The sequence below is a fragment of the Trichoderma virens genome (assembly GCF_000170995.1).
Source record: "Trichoderma virens Gv29-8 chromosome Unknown TRIVIscaffold_2, whole genome shotgun sequence".
NCBI lineage: Eukaryota > Fungi > Ascomycota > Sordariomycetes > Hypocreales > Hypocreaceae > Trichoderma > Trichoderma virens.
Genome location: NW_014013747.1, coordinates 2,515,223 through 2,529,285, shown reverse-complemented (window position 1 = coordinate 2,529,285; position 14,063 = coordinate 2,515,223). Strand labels below are relative to the sequence as shown.

Below are 14,063 nucleotides of genomic sequence, written 5' to 3'. Positions count from 1 at the left end.
TGCTGGCGGTATGGAAACTGCGATAGATTAGTACCTTGACTATAATAAGCCCAAGCCTGGCACATGTCAGCGATGGTAGGCTATGAAGCTACTGCACAGTTGAATCTAGCGCTACCAACGAGCCCGCCTCCTGTTTGTTAGTCCGGTTTTCATGAAATGATGATCTGAAGCGCATCATCACTGCTGCCGTACTGTATAGGTAGGTAGTTATAGATAGGTAGATAGGTAGAGAATCGAATGTCAATTATTATGTAACCCATATTAATTATTAATACCAAGTTGTCAATCATCTTATTGTGCAACGTTTATTACTTGTATATCAATCAGTACTAAACCTATATACCAGCCAAACATACCTCCCATGTATCGGCGCGCTTTATAGCAGTATTTATATCGTGCCCAAGGAACTTTTGCGCCGTCTACTATACCAGGTCTACATCCCTAAAGACAAGACTCCATACAGACGAAACGGCGGCCCCCGGGCTCCTTGTCTTGGCCTGGGGGGGAAATGGCCCCTCGAGTTCCCTTCTTTTGACGACAAAATGCCGGTACACCAGCCATCATCTTCTTTCTGCTGCTGTTGCTGCTGCCGCTGCCGCGCAGTGGGCTCTTCGCCCAGAACCATTCTACCATCCAATGCTAGAGAGAGAGAAAACAATAAGAAAGACATGTGCGCTGCGACTAGTCTCGCTCTAGAAGACGAAAATCAACAAGTCAATGATGCGCCGCGCTCTTCATGTTGCCATTGTACTCAATGTGATAAAAAAACACCCTGTCAAGTAAAATGTCTGAAGTCAACTCATTTGCTAAGACGTGGGACAATTCCTCCACTTCGATTAGCTTCCCAACATCAATTTGCGTTTGGGTTTAGAATGCAGGCCCTAGACCATTGCGTGATTGTCTCTTGCTGAAGCGGTTTCTTTTTGATGGAGTGGGATCTTCCAAGCTGGCCTGGCCTTTGGTCAAATGACCACGCGCAGATCGGTCGCTGGCTGCAAAGCCATCTGAGGTATTCCCTCTGCCAACTAGAGTGCTGGATGGTGTTGATACTGTTGACGACATCTCGCCAAATGAGGCATCAGACGCCAACGTCTGTTGTGACAATGCCATATCTCTGGCCCTCTCTAGACTCTCCACCCACTCTTCAGCAAACGCATGGTCGCTCCCTGAGCCAGATGCAGTCTTTGTTTCTTCAAAGGTAAAGTGTTGGCCGCCCTACGCAATTTATGAGATTAATGACTACCAAGAATAAGAAAAGTGGCGGATGGTCTTACCGTATCGAGGCACCATACGTGCTGGCCCTTAGCATCCTGATGCGTTTTCCATGTTGTGTCGGGTGCCAGAAGCGACAGCTCCTGCTTTGCTCTCTTTTCTTCACCCCCCGCTGGAGCCAACAAGATGCGGCCACTTGATGTGACCATGACGAGCCGCTGACGTTTTTTGGTTGTGCTTCCGCCAAAGAATCGAGCTAATTTCCTATGGCCCTCATCACCCCCTTTCCCGTTGGATCCATTGGGTATTGGCGTAGAGAGGACCATCATATCGCCCAGTTTCAAAATGCGTTCGTTGTTCCTGGTAAGCACCGGAGACCACTCGATGTCTAATTGTGTCGGGGGTGGCAATTCGGTAATGATACGAGCAGGTCGGTTATTGCCGTTCGCTGGATTGCCTTGCGAGCTATTTGGCGGCTGAGTTCGGGAGTTCGCGCTAGGGCTTGTTGAGAAGTTGTTAAGCTGGATGATATTTGGTTCCTGGGCTGGAGGGACATAAGGACGCAGTCGTGGGGCTTTGGACCTCCACAAATGTCTTCCGAAAGGCTGGCCGCTGAAGAACTCATGGTTCTTGATATGCTCTATGGTGAGTCTCCTAGCTGGATCAAGAACAAGGCATCGCTCCACCAAATCCCGTGCCAGAGGAGGAAATCCTTGAGGAAACTCGTATTCCAGGTTGACAATCTTCTGAAAAGTCAGGTATTCGCTCCCGGCCTTGAATGGTGGCCGTCCAGCCAGCAACTGGTAGATGATACACCCAAAGGCCCAAAGGTCGCTAGCCTTGCAAGCATTCTTGTGTGTAAGTAGCTCGGGGCTTACATATTCGGCTGTACCGACGAACGACGCCGCGCGGCCGTCGTCGTTCCGAGTATCCGCGTCGAGCCCATCGCCCCCTTCGGCATTGGCATCCTGCGTGGTTCGAGGGTCGTTAAGGAGTCTGGCAGTGCCGAAATCTGTAATCTTGACGTGCATCTGGTCGTCAAGCAGTACGTTTTCTGGTTTCAAGTCACGGTGTATAACTCCTCGAGAGTGCATGTAGTCAATGGCGTCGAGAATCTGGGCCCCGTAGTATCTTGTACATTCAACATCAAACGTGCCAGTCCTCTTGAGCACGCCTAAAAGCTCGCCGCCATTGCATAGATCAAGCACGTAGTACAGGGACGTCTCATCTTGGAACGTGTAGTAAAGACGAACGATGCCAGGGTGCTCGGTTAAGCGGTTTAATGTGTTCTTTTCGATATTGACGTATTTGATCTTCTTCTCCTTGATGATGTGTCTCTTTTCTAAAACTTTGATGGCGTACTCCTTGAGCGTTTGGCGGTCGGTCGCCAGGTATACGGTACTGTATGAGCCCTCTCCGAGCACTCGCCCAAAGGAGAAGTCTCGGACTCCTTTTTTGATCTGGCGAACGACCGGACGACCGCTTTTGTCGAGCTCCCGACGCACTCCAACGGCAGCGCCGCGATCTTTCCATTCTTCACTGGTCGTCGGGACGGGAGCATCGCCAGCAAATGCCTGGGATTTGGCAGGGTTGCCGTCGCGCTGGGAAGGCTGTCGTGAAATCGCGGCCTGGGGTGGGTGATGGTAGCGTGAAGGCGCCCTTTGGCTGGGTTCGCGGCCAAGGTATTGTGTTGGCGGAGCGGACACGGCGTCGGATCCCGCTGCTGCATCGGAGAGCGTTACCCGCAAACCGTCCGAGGAATGTAGCGTGCGATGAGGCTGAGATTGGGATTGGGATTGGGGTTGGAATTGGAGTTGAGGTTGAGGCGGATGTTGAGATTGCGAGGCTTCCCGGTGAGCTTCGACATCGTCGGGGGGTGCCGACGGCTTCGGGTCGTCGTGGACAGCATCAGTAGCATCGTCGGGATTGGCGATTCGAAGTCCTCCGAGAGCCTGAGAGAGACTCAGGTCCCCATTCATCTTGACGGTCAAGGAGCACAGGATGCTCCTTGGGGATGGCGGACTCCCTATGAAACAGGGTGACGATAAACAAGTACAGTAGCCGCAGCACAGCACCAGCACGGGCAACCGTGTGCTAAGTCGCCTCTAGCTGCTGAGTCCTTAATGCAGTGGATTCGGCCCTCCCTTCATCTAGTGCATAATCCCAGGTACGTAGCCAATGCCTTACGAAATCTCCTAAAGGAGTAAGAGATGCTCCATATTCAATCTAACAAGTGTATAAAATAATATTACCTTGTACTACTGTACCCAGTACCTGGCAGCACAGGTCTAGTAGTACGAGCTCGTACTTGGTACTATCGTAGTACGCATCAGTAGGTATGCAGAAATATACATGCAAGAGAGAGGGAGAGAGAGAGGAAAAAAGGAAAAATAACAAAGCTAAATAACGTTACCTCAGGAGGCTGCCTTTCATAAAGGCAATTTAATATTTTGTATTCCCCAATGCACCAGAGTCAATGCTCCACATACATACGTAACGTAGGTACGCACTTGATCTACAAAGTACGGAGGACGCAGTACTTGCCATATTTACACGTCCAGTAGCGGTTACGTGGTAGAGATTCTCTGCAAGGATGTACTCGTGTTATCGCTTATCTTCATACATAAGGTAAGGCACATACCTTAATACAGGTACATACTACTAACAGTACCTACCTAATATACTACTAACAACAAAGAGTAGGGGCCCTCATGTGAGCCAGCCCCTCCTTAGGCTAGGTCCCTAGCTGCCTTTGTTCCACCCCTAATAAAGTTTCCCTGCCTGCCTGCCTACTAGGTATTACTTGCCAACACTTTCGACATGCGACTCGAGGAAACTCAACATCTACCTTTACATATATCCCCGCCATAGACGAAACCCCCTCCTCTGCGATCGACCCCACGAGATTCTACAATGAAGGATCCCTTCTTCATCCCGCCAATACCATGGCTGTCCGAGCTGGTGCAGCCGTGGAGTGACCGTCTCAATCTCCCTTCGCTGCCACTTCACATCCACGAAGTGCTTCTGTCTGCCGTCTTCTATTCGCTCATTTTCTGGCCCATTTCGCCGATTCTGTCCAGAATAATAGCACCTCAACACTATTCAAAGCTATCTCGCAAACGACGACTGAACTGGGATGCTCACGTGGTGTCTTTCATCCAAAGCACCTTGATCAACGTCATTGCCATCTGGATCATGTTTGTAGATCAAGAGAGAAAGAACATGGACCAAGAAGAGAGGATATGGGGTTATACCGGTGCTTCAGGTATGGTCCAGGCCTTGGCGGCTGGTTATTTTGTATGGGATCTGTTCGTCACCAGCTTGAACCTGGATGTGTTTGGCCTCGGAACTCTTGCGCACGCGATCGCAGCTCTACTGGTCTACACTCTTGGATTTGTAGGTTGTTTTCCCAGAGACGTATTGATACTTGTTACTGACTCATCGCCAGCGCCCCTTTGTCAACTACTACGGATGCGTCTTCATCCTATGGGAGCTTTCCACGCCCTTCCTCAACATTCATTGGTTTTTCGACAAGGTCAACATGACTGGAACCCGCGCCCAGCTTTACAACGGCATTCTTCTCCTCTTCAGCTTCTTCTCTTGCCGACTCATCTATGGCACTTACCAGTCATATTGCGTATTTAGAGACATGTGGCCTGCTATCAATGCTCACCCGATAAAGACGTTCTCTGAGTCGCCGGTTATGGACTTTGCGACGTCGGAGACTACCGTTCCAACCTGGCTTGCGGCATCATACCTCATGTCAAATCTTACACTCAACACCTTAAACTTTTACTGGTTTATTATGATGATACGAGCTGTCCTTAAACGATTCCAGCCGAACGAGAAGCACGAGAACGTTACAGAAGTTGAAGTGGACTTGTCCTCGGTTGCCTCTGGCGTGTCTATGGGCTCAGAGCCGCAGCGCCGGAAGCAGAAGTCTTGAGACCTGGGGCATTTTTTTCGGCCTTGATTTCCGTATGGCCCTTATGATTTTTGTCGATTGGCAAGAAATGAAGCTTTCATGTGTCCGTGTCATGGGGCTGTGTGATGCGGTCAGGCGACCTAGACGGTTACAGGTATGAGGCATGGTGCCAGTGCTATATGCGGGGGATCTCTTGCTAGTATTGGGTTTTACTTTTTATGGGAACGCTGTATGGTAATTGGTTAGACTTTTTTCTACCTGTTTGTTTTATTTTATTATACTGTCTTGAAGAATAAATCAGAATTCCATATAATAATGCTTAATATTGAATATTTAACTATTTAACTGCCATATTTTATATAGTTATTAGTTATTTAATTAAATGGATAATATATCAAATTTTAAAATTATTATCAAGTTAAAGGCTTCTATAAATCACTATCCAGTTACACCATGAAAACGCATAAAAAAGAGTAATATGCTATGGGCTATATTAGCCTGCCTATTAGTCATATCCTTCGCCTTAGTCTTCATCTGTAATACCCGAACGCGTTGATACGACTAAGCCGGTCAGAGCATGGGTAATGTATAAAAATCCATCCCAAGCACGCGCCAGGTTCCCACTAAACACTTCCATCTCTATAATCCATACAGCCTCGAGTGGGATACTGCTATCCCGCTTCAGGGCTAGGCAGGCCGCTAGAGTACTGCATCCTTACCTGACTTGTATGCTCCGTTCTGTCACTTCCTCTGGGAATATCCACAGGTTATGCTGGAGCTGGTCAACCATCCGACCTCGAAACCATGAACTCGGCCTATGGCTCTTCTGATGCGCCCCGGCAGGTGCCTATCGGAGGCCATGGCTCTATGCCGCCACTCCCTCCAGTTGTAAGTCCCAGCTCGGCGTCCAACTCGGCCTCTCTGGACCATCTGTACCATCACCAACCACGCCATCCACTTGGTGCTGGTCCCCATTCTCCGATCCAGAGTCAAGCTCCTCCACACCTGCAGCCTCACTTTCAGCTTCACCAGGGCCAGGGCCAGGGCCATCACCACCAGGATCGAGAGCACCAGCTGCCGCCGCCCATTAACGCCTATAACACACATCCACAGCAGCTCCAGCATGAGCCTTTGCCACCGCGGTTGCTGGATCCTCCGTCCAACGAGCAGAGAGATCAGCCTCAGCATGCCCTCGAACACCAATCCAGATCTCGCGAATCATTCAGTGCTTTGATCCATGCCGAGGGACAGCAGGTTGGGTCGGCAAGTATGCTCGTTCCATTCTCAAAGAGCGACGAGCTTACGGGTCGGAAGTACCAGTTAGTTGCCTCGACGCGTTGCCATTCTTTTGACCCGACGCAGCTAATGTAGCCTCCAAGCCTTGATGTTGTCCAGCAGCCTCGACGAGCCCGTATGTGCGGCTTCGGTGACAAGGTTGGTTGCCTTGGACCTCTCGCAACGACTTGCAGCAGATTGCTCACATCTCCATAGGATCGACGGCCAATAACACCACCACCCTGCGTGCGGCTCGTCATCACCGATCTCGCTACAGGAAAGGAGATAGACTGCAAGTATGTACAGTTTAGTGCGGTTGGATATGTCCGGTTGGATATGTCCAAGACCTCAGTCCCGTTCTAACATATTCGATCCCAGTGATATTGACCATTCCATGTTTGTACTCAACGTTGACCTGTGGAACGAAGACGGCACACGCGAAGTCAACCTCGTCCGCTCGTCCACAAGCAGCCAATCAGTCTCCTCCGCAGCTCCATATCCGTATGCATCCATCACCCTTGGAGAGAGCTCGCACTCGACGTACGGGCAAAATGTCCCTCCCCCGAGTCGTGAAGCTGCTTATGGTTTATCACAAACTGCAAACTACACCCCAGAATACCAGACTCAGCCTCCTCAACCTCCCCAATCTACTTATACTCAAGGTACTCCCTCGCAAAGACAGTCCATTGTGTATTGATAATAAATTGCCATCCATCTAATCCAAATTAGCAGTCTCTGCAGCGTATCCACCCACCACATACGGCCCGCCGCAGCAGTATTTCCCACGGCATCAGGCCTTTGGTTCGGATACGGGGGTCCCTGGAGCAGCTTTCGGAGGGTATATGCAGGACCCAAACTCGCTGACGAAAATGGCCGTGGTCGGTGGCCAGCCTCAGGGCATGTTTACACGGAATCTCATAGGGAGCTTGGCTGCAAGCGCATTTCGCCTAACCGATACGACGGACCATCTCGGCATTTGGTTTGTCCTGCAAGATCTCAGTGTCCGAACAGAAGGACCATTTCGGTAAGGCTGTTCCTTGGCAGCTCGTACAAGTGGAGATGCTAATCGCTTTGCATAGCTTACGATTCTCTTTTGTCAACGTTGGCGCTCATGGGGGGGCTGGCAAGGTCAATACAGGAAGGGCTCCGATATTGGCATCATGTTTTAGCGAGGTTTTTAATGTTTATTCTGCAAAGAAGTTCCCCGGAGTTTGCGAAAGCACGCCTTTGAGCAAGACGTTTGCAGCGCAAGGCATCAAGATTCCCATCCGCAAGGATGCGAACCTCAAGGGTGGAGATGGAGAGGATGATTACGTTGACTAAAGACTTGCATTCCCTAGTATGGCCAACGAATTTGTTGATTAATTTTGCTATCGACTTGGACGACAATGTTGACATAAATGTGCAACGCTCGGAGAGAAAAGGGGTCATAGCCAAAACAGAAACAGTCATCTGGGAATCGTGAGCAGAGCCCCAGCCCCGGATGCCATGACGAAGGATATAAGAAAACACGCATGTTGAGACAAGATCAATGATATTTATTTCAACCCCCACCATGCCAAATTTCCTCCGCTGTACCTTCGTGTATATACGATTACTTGTTCTACAAGCCAAAACTATCAAGCAGTGACGCAGCGTCTGGCTCGTGAAAGGTTGAGGGCGGCGCTGCAGAACGCTTGACCTGTTCGTGGTCGGTCAATATCTTCGCGTGTAGCTCGGATGTGTGGAGATCATTGACAACGAGCGAGCTTCTTCGTCTCAAGAGGGCTAATGGGTTCATGCCGCCTCCAAGCCCAGTCGTTGTTTGCTGTTGGAACTCCCAAGTTCGAACTAGTCCACATGTCAGCTATCCTGCCAAACATCGAGCAAAGAGGAAGACGAAGCATACCTAGGCTGAGACCAAGCAGATCGCAACCCATACGATCGTAAAGCTTTGCGCTGTGAAGAACAAATTCCCACTCCACCTTTGGCGATACCTTGGACGCTCCTCGTAATGTTTGCAGTGTTTGCTGTCGCAACTGGGAATAGAGAACGACTAAAGCGGGATCATCAGTTAAGAAAGACCGAGATTTCAAATCCGGCGAAGCAGGCGTCTCGAGGAGGGTATATATAGGAGTCTAGCATTCATCCATTAGCATTGGTGCTTCTCTGTAAGCTTTAGGCCAACAGGACTTACGACAAGAGCTCTCACTGCCATGTCTTTTCTGCCCAGCATCCAGAATGCCCAAGATGCGAGCCAGCGATTGCCCTCACGCGCTGCAACTGTGAGGACTTCCTCACGCAGCAGTTTTCGCAGTACGGGACCTTCGTTGCCCTCGTATACGCGAGTGATTGCAATGGCCAGCTGTAGGTCTTTCAATTGACGGAGGCAGACTTCAACAGCATTCTCCAGCTTGTCAGCTAATAAAAAGAAAGCAGCCGCATATTCTGTTGCTTGTTAGAAACTATGCCATAGGAGGCCTGTTGATTCAACTTACTAAATCGTCGCTTGCTCAATAGCGCATATGCATTTTTCAACGCAGCAGTGCGCCATCTTGGTTCCTCAAAGTCGTGAGTCAAGAACTTCTGAGTTGTAGCTTGTTCTTTGTCTCCTCCTGCCATTCGCCAAAGTCCTTGCAGTATCCCCTTCTTGCGAAGCGCGATGTAGAACAGGCTGCACTCCACCGGGTTTCTGTCCCCGTTCTTCGTATACTCATTTCTTGCGATAGCCTCGAATTTTTGTTGCTACCCAAAGTTAGTCCTTCTGCTACAACTTGTCTCGCGAATTCACAAACCAATTGATGCGTGTCGGTAAGCCACATAAATATACCGCTTTCTCGAGCGTGCTCCCATAGCAAGACGTTGTGGTTCTGTCGAGAGACAAACTCTGACAGAATGTCCTGGCTGCCAGAATGATATGCCCAGTTGATCTCTCTCCAAGAAAGCTGTATCTCGTTGGTGCGCCCTTTTCGAAGTGCGTGTTGTCGGAAAAATAGCATAAAACGAGCTGCATTCTCGTCTATAGAGCGACGCTCTCGCTCCACCAATGCCACACATTCAATCATGTCTACTAATTGGATCTGCTCATGGCCTGAGAGCTGGGGAATACCTAGCCGAGTAAGCCTTTCGCTGATTGCAGTAGCAATTTCCTCGGTGAATATTTCATCATCCTCTCCCTTTGGGGCTGAATCCAGGTAACTGAACCCTGTATTGAATGCTTGGCTGCTACTATCCTGTACACAAAGTTAGCTAAATACCTCTCTCTATATATATAACCCAGAATGGATGTATCATACAGAATCTGGTAGATAAAACTCTTGCAAGTCAATACCAAGGTAGTCATCCACAGACTCTCCTGGAACGAGGAATTTTAACGTCTTATGGAGCTCCACAAGAATTCGTCGCACGAGCTTGTTTCTTCCTGCAAGGATGCATTGACTGAGAAACTGAGGGTGGAAAACGGGGAGAGGTCCGTTAAATCTCTGCACTGCCTCGAAGAGATCCCATGTTCCATCCTGACGATGAGGCAGCCTAAGGTCCGCAGTAACAAGTGACTCGTCGACGCTGACTCGTCGATCGTAGACGAATAACTGGTTACCGGCTCCGATAAGTAGATGACCATTACCAAGCCATGTTGAATCTCCGATCGGATGGGGTGTTAGTTCACGGATGCTAATCTCGCGGATTGGCGCCCATGCTGCGCCCTTATTCAAGTAATCAAATCGCATCTGAGACAGGAGAAGAACACGATATTGGAACCCAACAGCCAGTATCGATTGAGCATCGGGGGTTGAAGTCCAATCAAGATCTTGGATAGCATCTTGCGAATGATAGTCCTCATCGAACTCGAGACGAGATCCACCAACATCCCATATGGCAAGCGTCGACCTATTTGATTTTACTATTGCAACCTTTTTAAGCATACTGCCGCTGGTCAATGCTGGCTCGTGAAATCCCGTTTCAGCATTACATGTCGATAGCCAACCGACGGTCTTGCGTTCCAGATCGACACGAGCTGTCCAAAGGTCGATTCGGCCAGTGTGGGTACAGGACATGGCGATATCTCGGGCAAAAACGTCCAGAAATCCAGATGATATAGGACCAGAGCCAGCAGGGTCAACAGGAAGAACATACTTCAGATCTTCACTGGATTCGATGTTAAACTGGCAAAATTGCTCAATACCCGCACCCAGAGTACTTGTTGAGTCCTTGGCATAGTTTGGAAGACTGAGCTGCCAGACAATTCCATGCCCTTTGGATGTTATCATGGCCATATGTGCAGTCCTATAATTTGCATCTTGCGGTTTGGGCAAAACGATGAGGCAAAGAGGGTTGCCCGGCGCCTCATAGGTACTCTCCGCAAGTTTGGCGCCCTTTCCACTTCGGCAATCCCAAAGTGATAGGACATTTTTCCTGTGCAAAACGACAAATCGGCCTTTACGAAGAACACAAATGCGATGGATATGGCCGGCCTCGGGGATAATGCTGCGGCGACTGAAATCAAGGAACCCGTGCGAGGATCCGACCGGATTGGTGGGTGAGTGATCCCACACGACGGTTTCGCCATCCCTTGTTCTCGACACAGCTGCTCGGCCGCTGAAATTGCGCACTATTTTCCCGATCGAGGCAGAGTGACCGGACCATATCGAATGAAGCATCAATCGTTTATCATTGGTCGTGGGATCAAATAAATCCGCAGCGCTACATTCAAATATGGCTATCCTGCCATCGAACACGTGCAGTAGTATCCGCAACTGTCCAGTTTTTCGATTGCAGTACGTTTGGATTTCCACATGCGATAAATCGTTCGATGGTAGAAGACTGGAAAGGTTTTCCAATCCCGGTGATATTGTCTGCGCAATGTTGAAAATTTGGCGATCGTCGGCCAAGGGACTACCAACGTTTTCCAGAGCCCAAGCAGTCAAAAACCCCGATCGGTTCATAGCGAGGCATATCTCCGGGCTCCTGTTTGCAATGGCTACCAGATGATCCAATGCTACATCATCAGTGCTGCTGTCATCTGCCATTCGTTGCTCTATGGCCCTCTCCACGGAAGCTGTAAAATCTCTCCCATCGATAATGCAAGCCAGCCATGGCTCCTGGGGGAGGGCGCCACTTGGCATTGACTCTGTGATGTTGATTTTGCCCCAGAGCTGCCATTGCCAGCCATTTGCCGTATCGACTGGAATCCACACACGTACATGGCCATCTAAGCAGCTGGTGTACAAAACATTGCCTGACGTTTGTTCAACATGGAACGGTTTGCGCCATCTGATGTTTGTAACGACATCTGGGTGAGATAGGTAGGCCAAATCGAATCGAACATCATTAGAGCCATAGGTCAAGCGGCGCCAAACTTTGGTGAAGTAGTCGTGGTGAGCGATGGAAGCAATATACCCCGAGTCATACGACAGCGTTGCCATTTTCACAGGACTAGGGAGCCATTGCTCCCACGAGCGTCCTGGGTGCTCTCCTGTGTAGAATAGAGACAGGTAGTTGCCTGCAACTAAAAGCTCCTCTGAGCTACCCCAAGACAATGCGCATGTTGTTCCAGAGCCATCCTGGGGTATGTCGAAGGTGACTTGGAGCGCCCACTATTGACATGTAAGCTCATACATCGGATGTCGCAAACGATCGGGATGGTGTGACCTTTAATGCATCTTCCTGCAGCCCTCCCAATGGATTATAGATTCGAACTTGCGTCGCCGTGCTCGTCGCGATTTTGCCCGTCAGCTCGTCAATGGCTATGGCCTGCAGCGGTTCGTCATTTTCGTCGTATATCGTCTGGATGATTGTTTGCAATCCATCGAGGATGGTAAATGCATTTCCGGTGATATATGCCTAGGTAGTTGGAGGGCCATATGGTAAGCTGATGTTCGATCGAGGCTGCGAGCTTCAAGCTCTGAGCTTCAGGGATAAGCCAATCTTACATTCAGGTGTAAGTTATTCCAATAACCAATAGCCAGACCTTGAAGTCTTGACTGCGGCTTACCCGGCAGGACGATGCTCATGCTACTGGGAGACGAGGGTCCAGTAAGCTAGCGAGATGTTGTCCAGATGTAAGCTCGAGGATTGCGATGACAAGCATGATAAATGCGCAGGTTCATGGGTGAATCCAGATGACGTTGCGACAGACCAACCAAATCATAGCGCCTGTAGCTTAGTTGGTAGGCGCTGTAGAGCACCAAGGTACCTTATGATCCGTGCCCCACATATGTAGGTACACATCTGTAGGAATTCTGCACTCCAGGTTACCTATATGTACAGTACAGGCAGATATAAATTCTATATTTCTAGCTTTCTTTAAGAAAGTTAAAATATTTGCCCTATGTTTGAATGAATCTTTTGACATGGAAATGTTCCTAAAAACATTACAGATAGGCACCTACCTAAGTCGTAGGTAAGTAGGTAGCTTATAACTTACAAATACTATGATACTTAACAAATACTTGACTTGACAAATGCAAACCTTTACCATGAGATGCTAAACAAAGCACTGATTATGATTTCTCCTAGTCTATGCGTAGAATGCTAGCAAAAACCTTCCTGTAGACCGTCCTCTCATCTTTCTCAACGTGGTACTTGAAAACACTCCCAATCTCACAGCATGTTACAGGTACCGAGGTAGCCTGGGCTTAGCGCCTCGTCCGCCGTAACTTTACCTGCATCTCAAAAGCGGACACACTGGACGAGAAAGTACCTTGTACCTCCCGGCGATGCCCTCTTGCAAAGCACCGCCCCTCAAGCTTCTGCTTCATGCTTCGAACAATCCAACATTCGCAACATGTCCAACCCATCGCAGCTCTTTTTGCTTGCTGACCACATCAAGCTTTCATTGCTTGAGTGGCAGCGCGCTCATGGCTTGAATCCCGACGACACCTCGCTCAGCGGTGACATCTCCCGATCGTTTGACCAGCTTCGTAATGGCATTGCTTCGTTGGAACAGGAGAGCGCTCGCCTCCAACAGGCTGGCGACCAAGCGTTTGTCTCTCGTTTCCTGTATACCTGTCGCTATTACTGACCCTTACCCAGGGGCGCCCAGGCCATCACTGAATCACTTCCGGCGCTGCACAAGCAGTTTGACGAGTTAATATCTCAGTACCAATCGCTCTCCAACCCATCCTCCAACCCGCCGTCCGATCAAGACGCCAGCGACGAGACAGACTCGGCCAATAGATCCGGTCGTAAATCAAAGACGGTGCGATTCAGCGAAGCGCCCCGATCACCAACACAGGAGCTCTTTGGGCGTTACACCGATGATCCGAATGCCTCCTCGGAATCGATGGGATATAGCGACCATGCTTCCGGACTGTCAAATCAGCAAATCCATGACTATCATTCGCAAATCTTACAGGAGCAAGACGACCATCTTGATCGCTTAGGAGAATCCATTGGCCGACAACGGGAGCTCAGCATGCAAATTGGAGACGAACTAGAGAGCCACATGGCAATTCTGGATGAAGTTGATCATGTTACTAATCGCCATCAGAGCCGATTAGATCGGGCGAAGAGAGCTCTGGGAAGAGTTGCAAAGAGCGCATCGGACAACAAGCAGATGGCAATCATCTTCATTCTCATCGTTATTCTTGTGCTATTGATTGCTATTTTGAAATGAGTTTACAAGACTTTAGTTACTGTTGGGTTATCATAAAAGGCTGGCGTTGGTGTTGAG

At 49.4% G+C, this 14,063-nt stretch overlaps 5 protein-coding genes across 5 annotated transcripts; 3 read left to right on the top strand and 2 right to left on the bottom strand.

Annotated features, from left to right (window-relative positions):
• Positions 1-285: 285 nt before the first annotated feature.
• PDK1 (serine/threonine protein kinase, AGC family) lies at positions 286-3,191 on the bottom strand (the record flags this gene model as incomplete). The annotated part of the gene is made up of 2 exons (XM_014105435.1): positions 286-1,215; positions 1,275-3,191. 2 exons carry the CDS (start codon positions 3,189-3,191, stop codon positions 868-870), a joined length of 2,265 nt encoding a protein of 754 aa, XP_013960910.1.
• Positions 3,192-4,049: 858 nt separating this feature from the next.
• TRIVIDRAFT_90622 (uncharacterized protein) lies at positions 4,050-5,446 on the top strand (the record flags this gene model as incomplete). The annotated part of the gene is made up of 2 exons (XM_014105415.1): positions 4,050-4,608; positions 4,661-5,446. 2 exons carry the CDS (start codon positions 4,126-4,128, stop codon positions 5,156-5,158), a joined length of 981 nt encoding a protein of 326 aa, XP_013960890.1.
• A 1,068-nt stretch (positions 5,447-6,514) lies between these two features.
• On the top strand, positions 6,515-7,939 carry TRIVIDRAFT_167298 (uncharacterized protein; the record flags this gene model as incomplete). The annotated part of the gene is made up of 5 exons (XM_014105414.1): positions 6,515-6,571; positions 6,629-6,708; positions 6,791-7,074; positions 7,241-7,436; positions 7,492-7,939. The coding sequence occupies 5 exons, from the start codon at positions 6,551-6,553 to the stop codon at positions 7,733-7,735; spliced, it is 825 nt and encodes a 274-aa protein (XP_013960889.1).
• On the bottom strand, positions 7,634-12,402 carry TRIVIDRAFT_229468 (uncharacterized protein; the record flags this gene model as incomplete). The annotated part of the gene is made up of 8 exons (XM_014105413.1): positions 7,634-8,242; positions 8,301-8,529; positions 8,589-8,839; positions 8,890-9,136; positions 9,187-9,624; positions 9,688-11,985; positions 12,041-12,232; positions 12,322-12,402. 8 exons carry the CDS (start codon positions 12,400-12,402, stop codon positions 8,016-8,018), a joined length of 3,963 nt encoding a protein of 1,320 aa, XP_013960888.1.
• Positions 12,403-13,175: 773 nt separating this feature from the next.
• On the top strand, positions 13,176-14,006 carry TRIVIDRAFT_130250 (uncharacterized protein; the record flags this gene model as incomplete). The annotated part of the gene is made up of 2 exons (XM_014105412.2): positions 13,176-13,372; positions 13,424-14,006. The coding sequence occupies 2 exons, from the start codon at positions 13,176-13,178 to the stop codon at positions 14,004-14,006; spliced, it is 780 nt and encodes a 259-aa protein (XP_013960887.1).
• Positions 14,007-14,063: the final 57 nt, after the last annotated feature.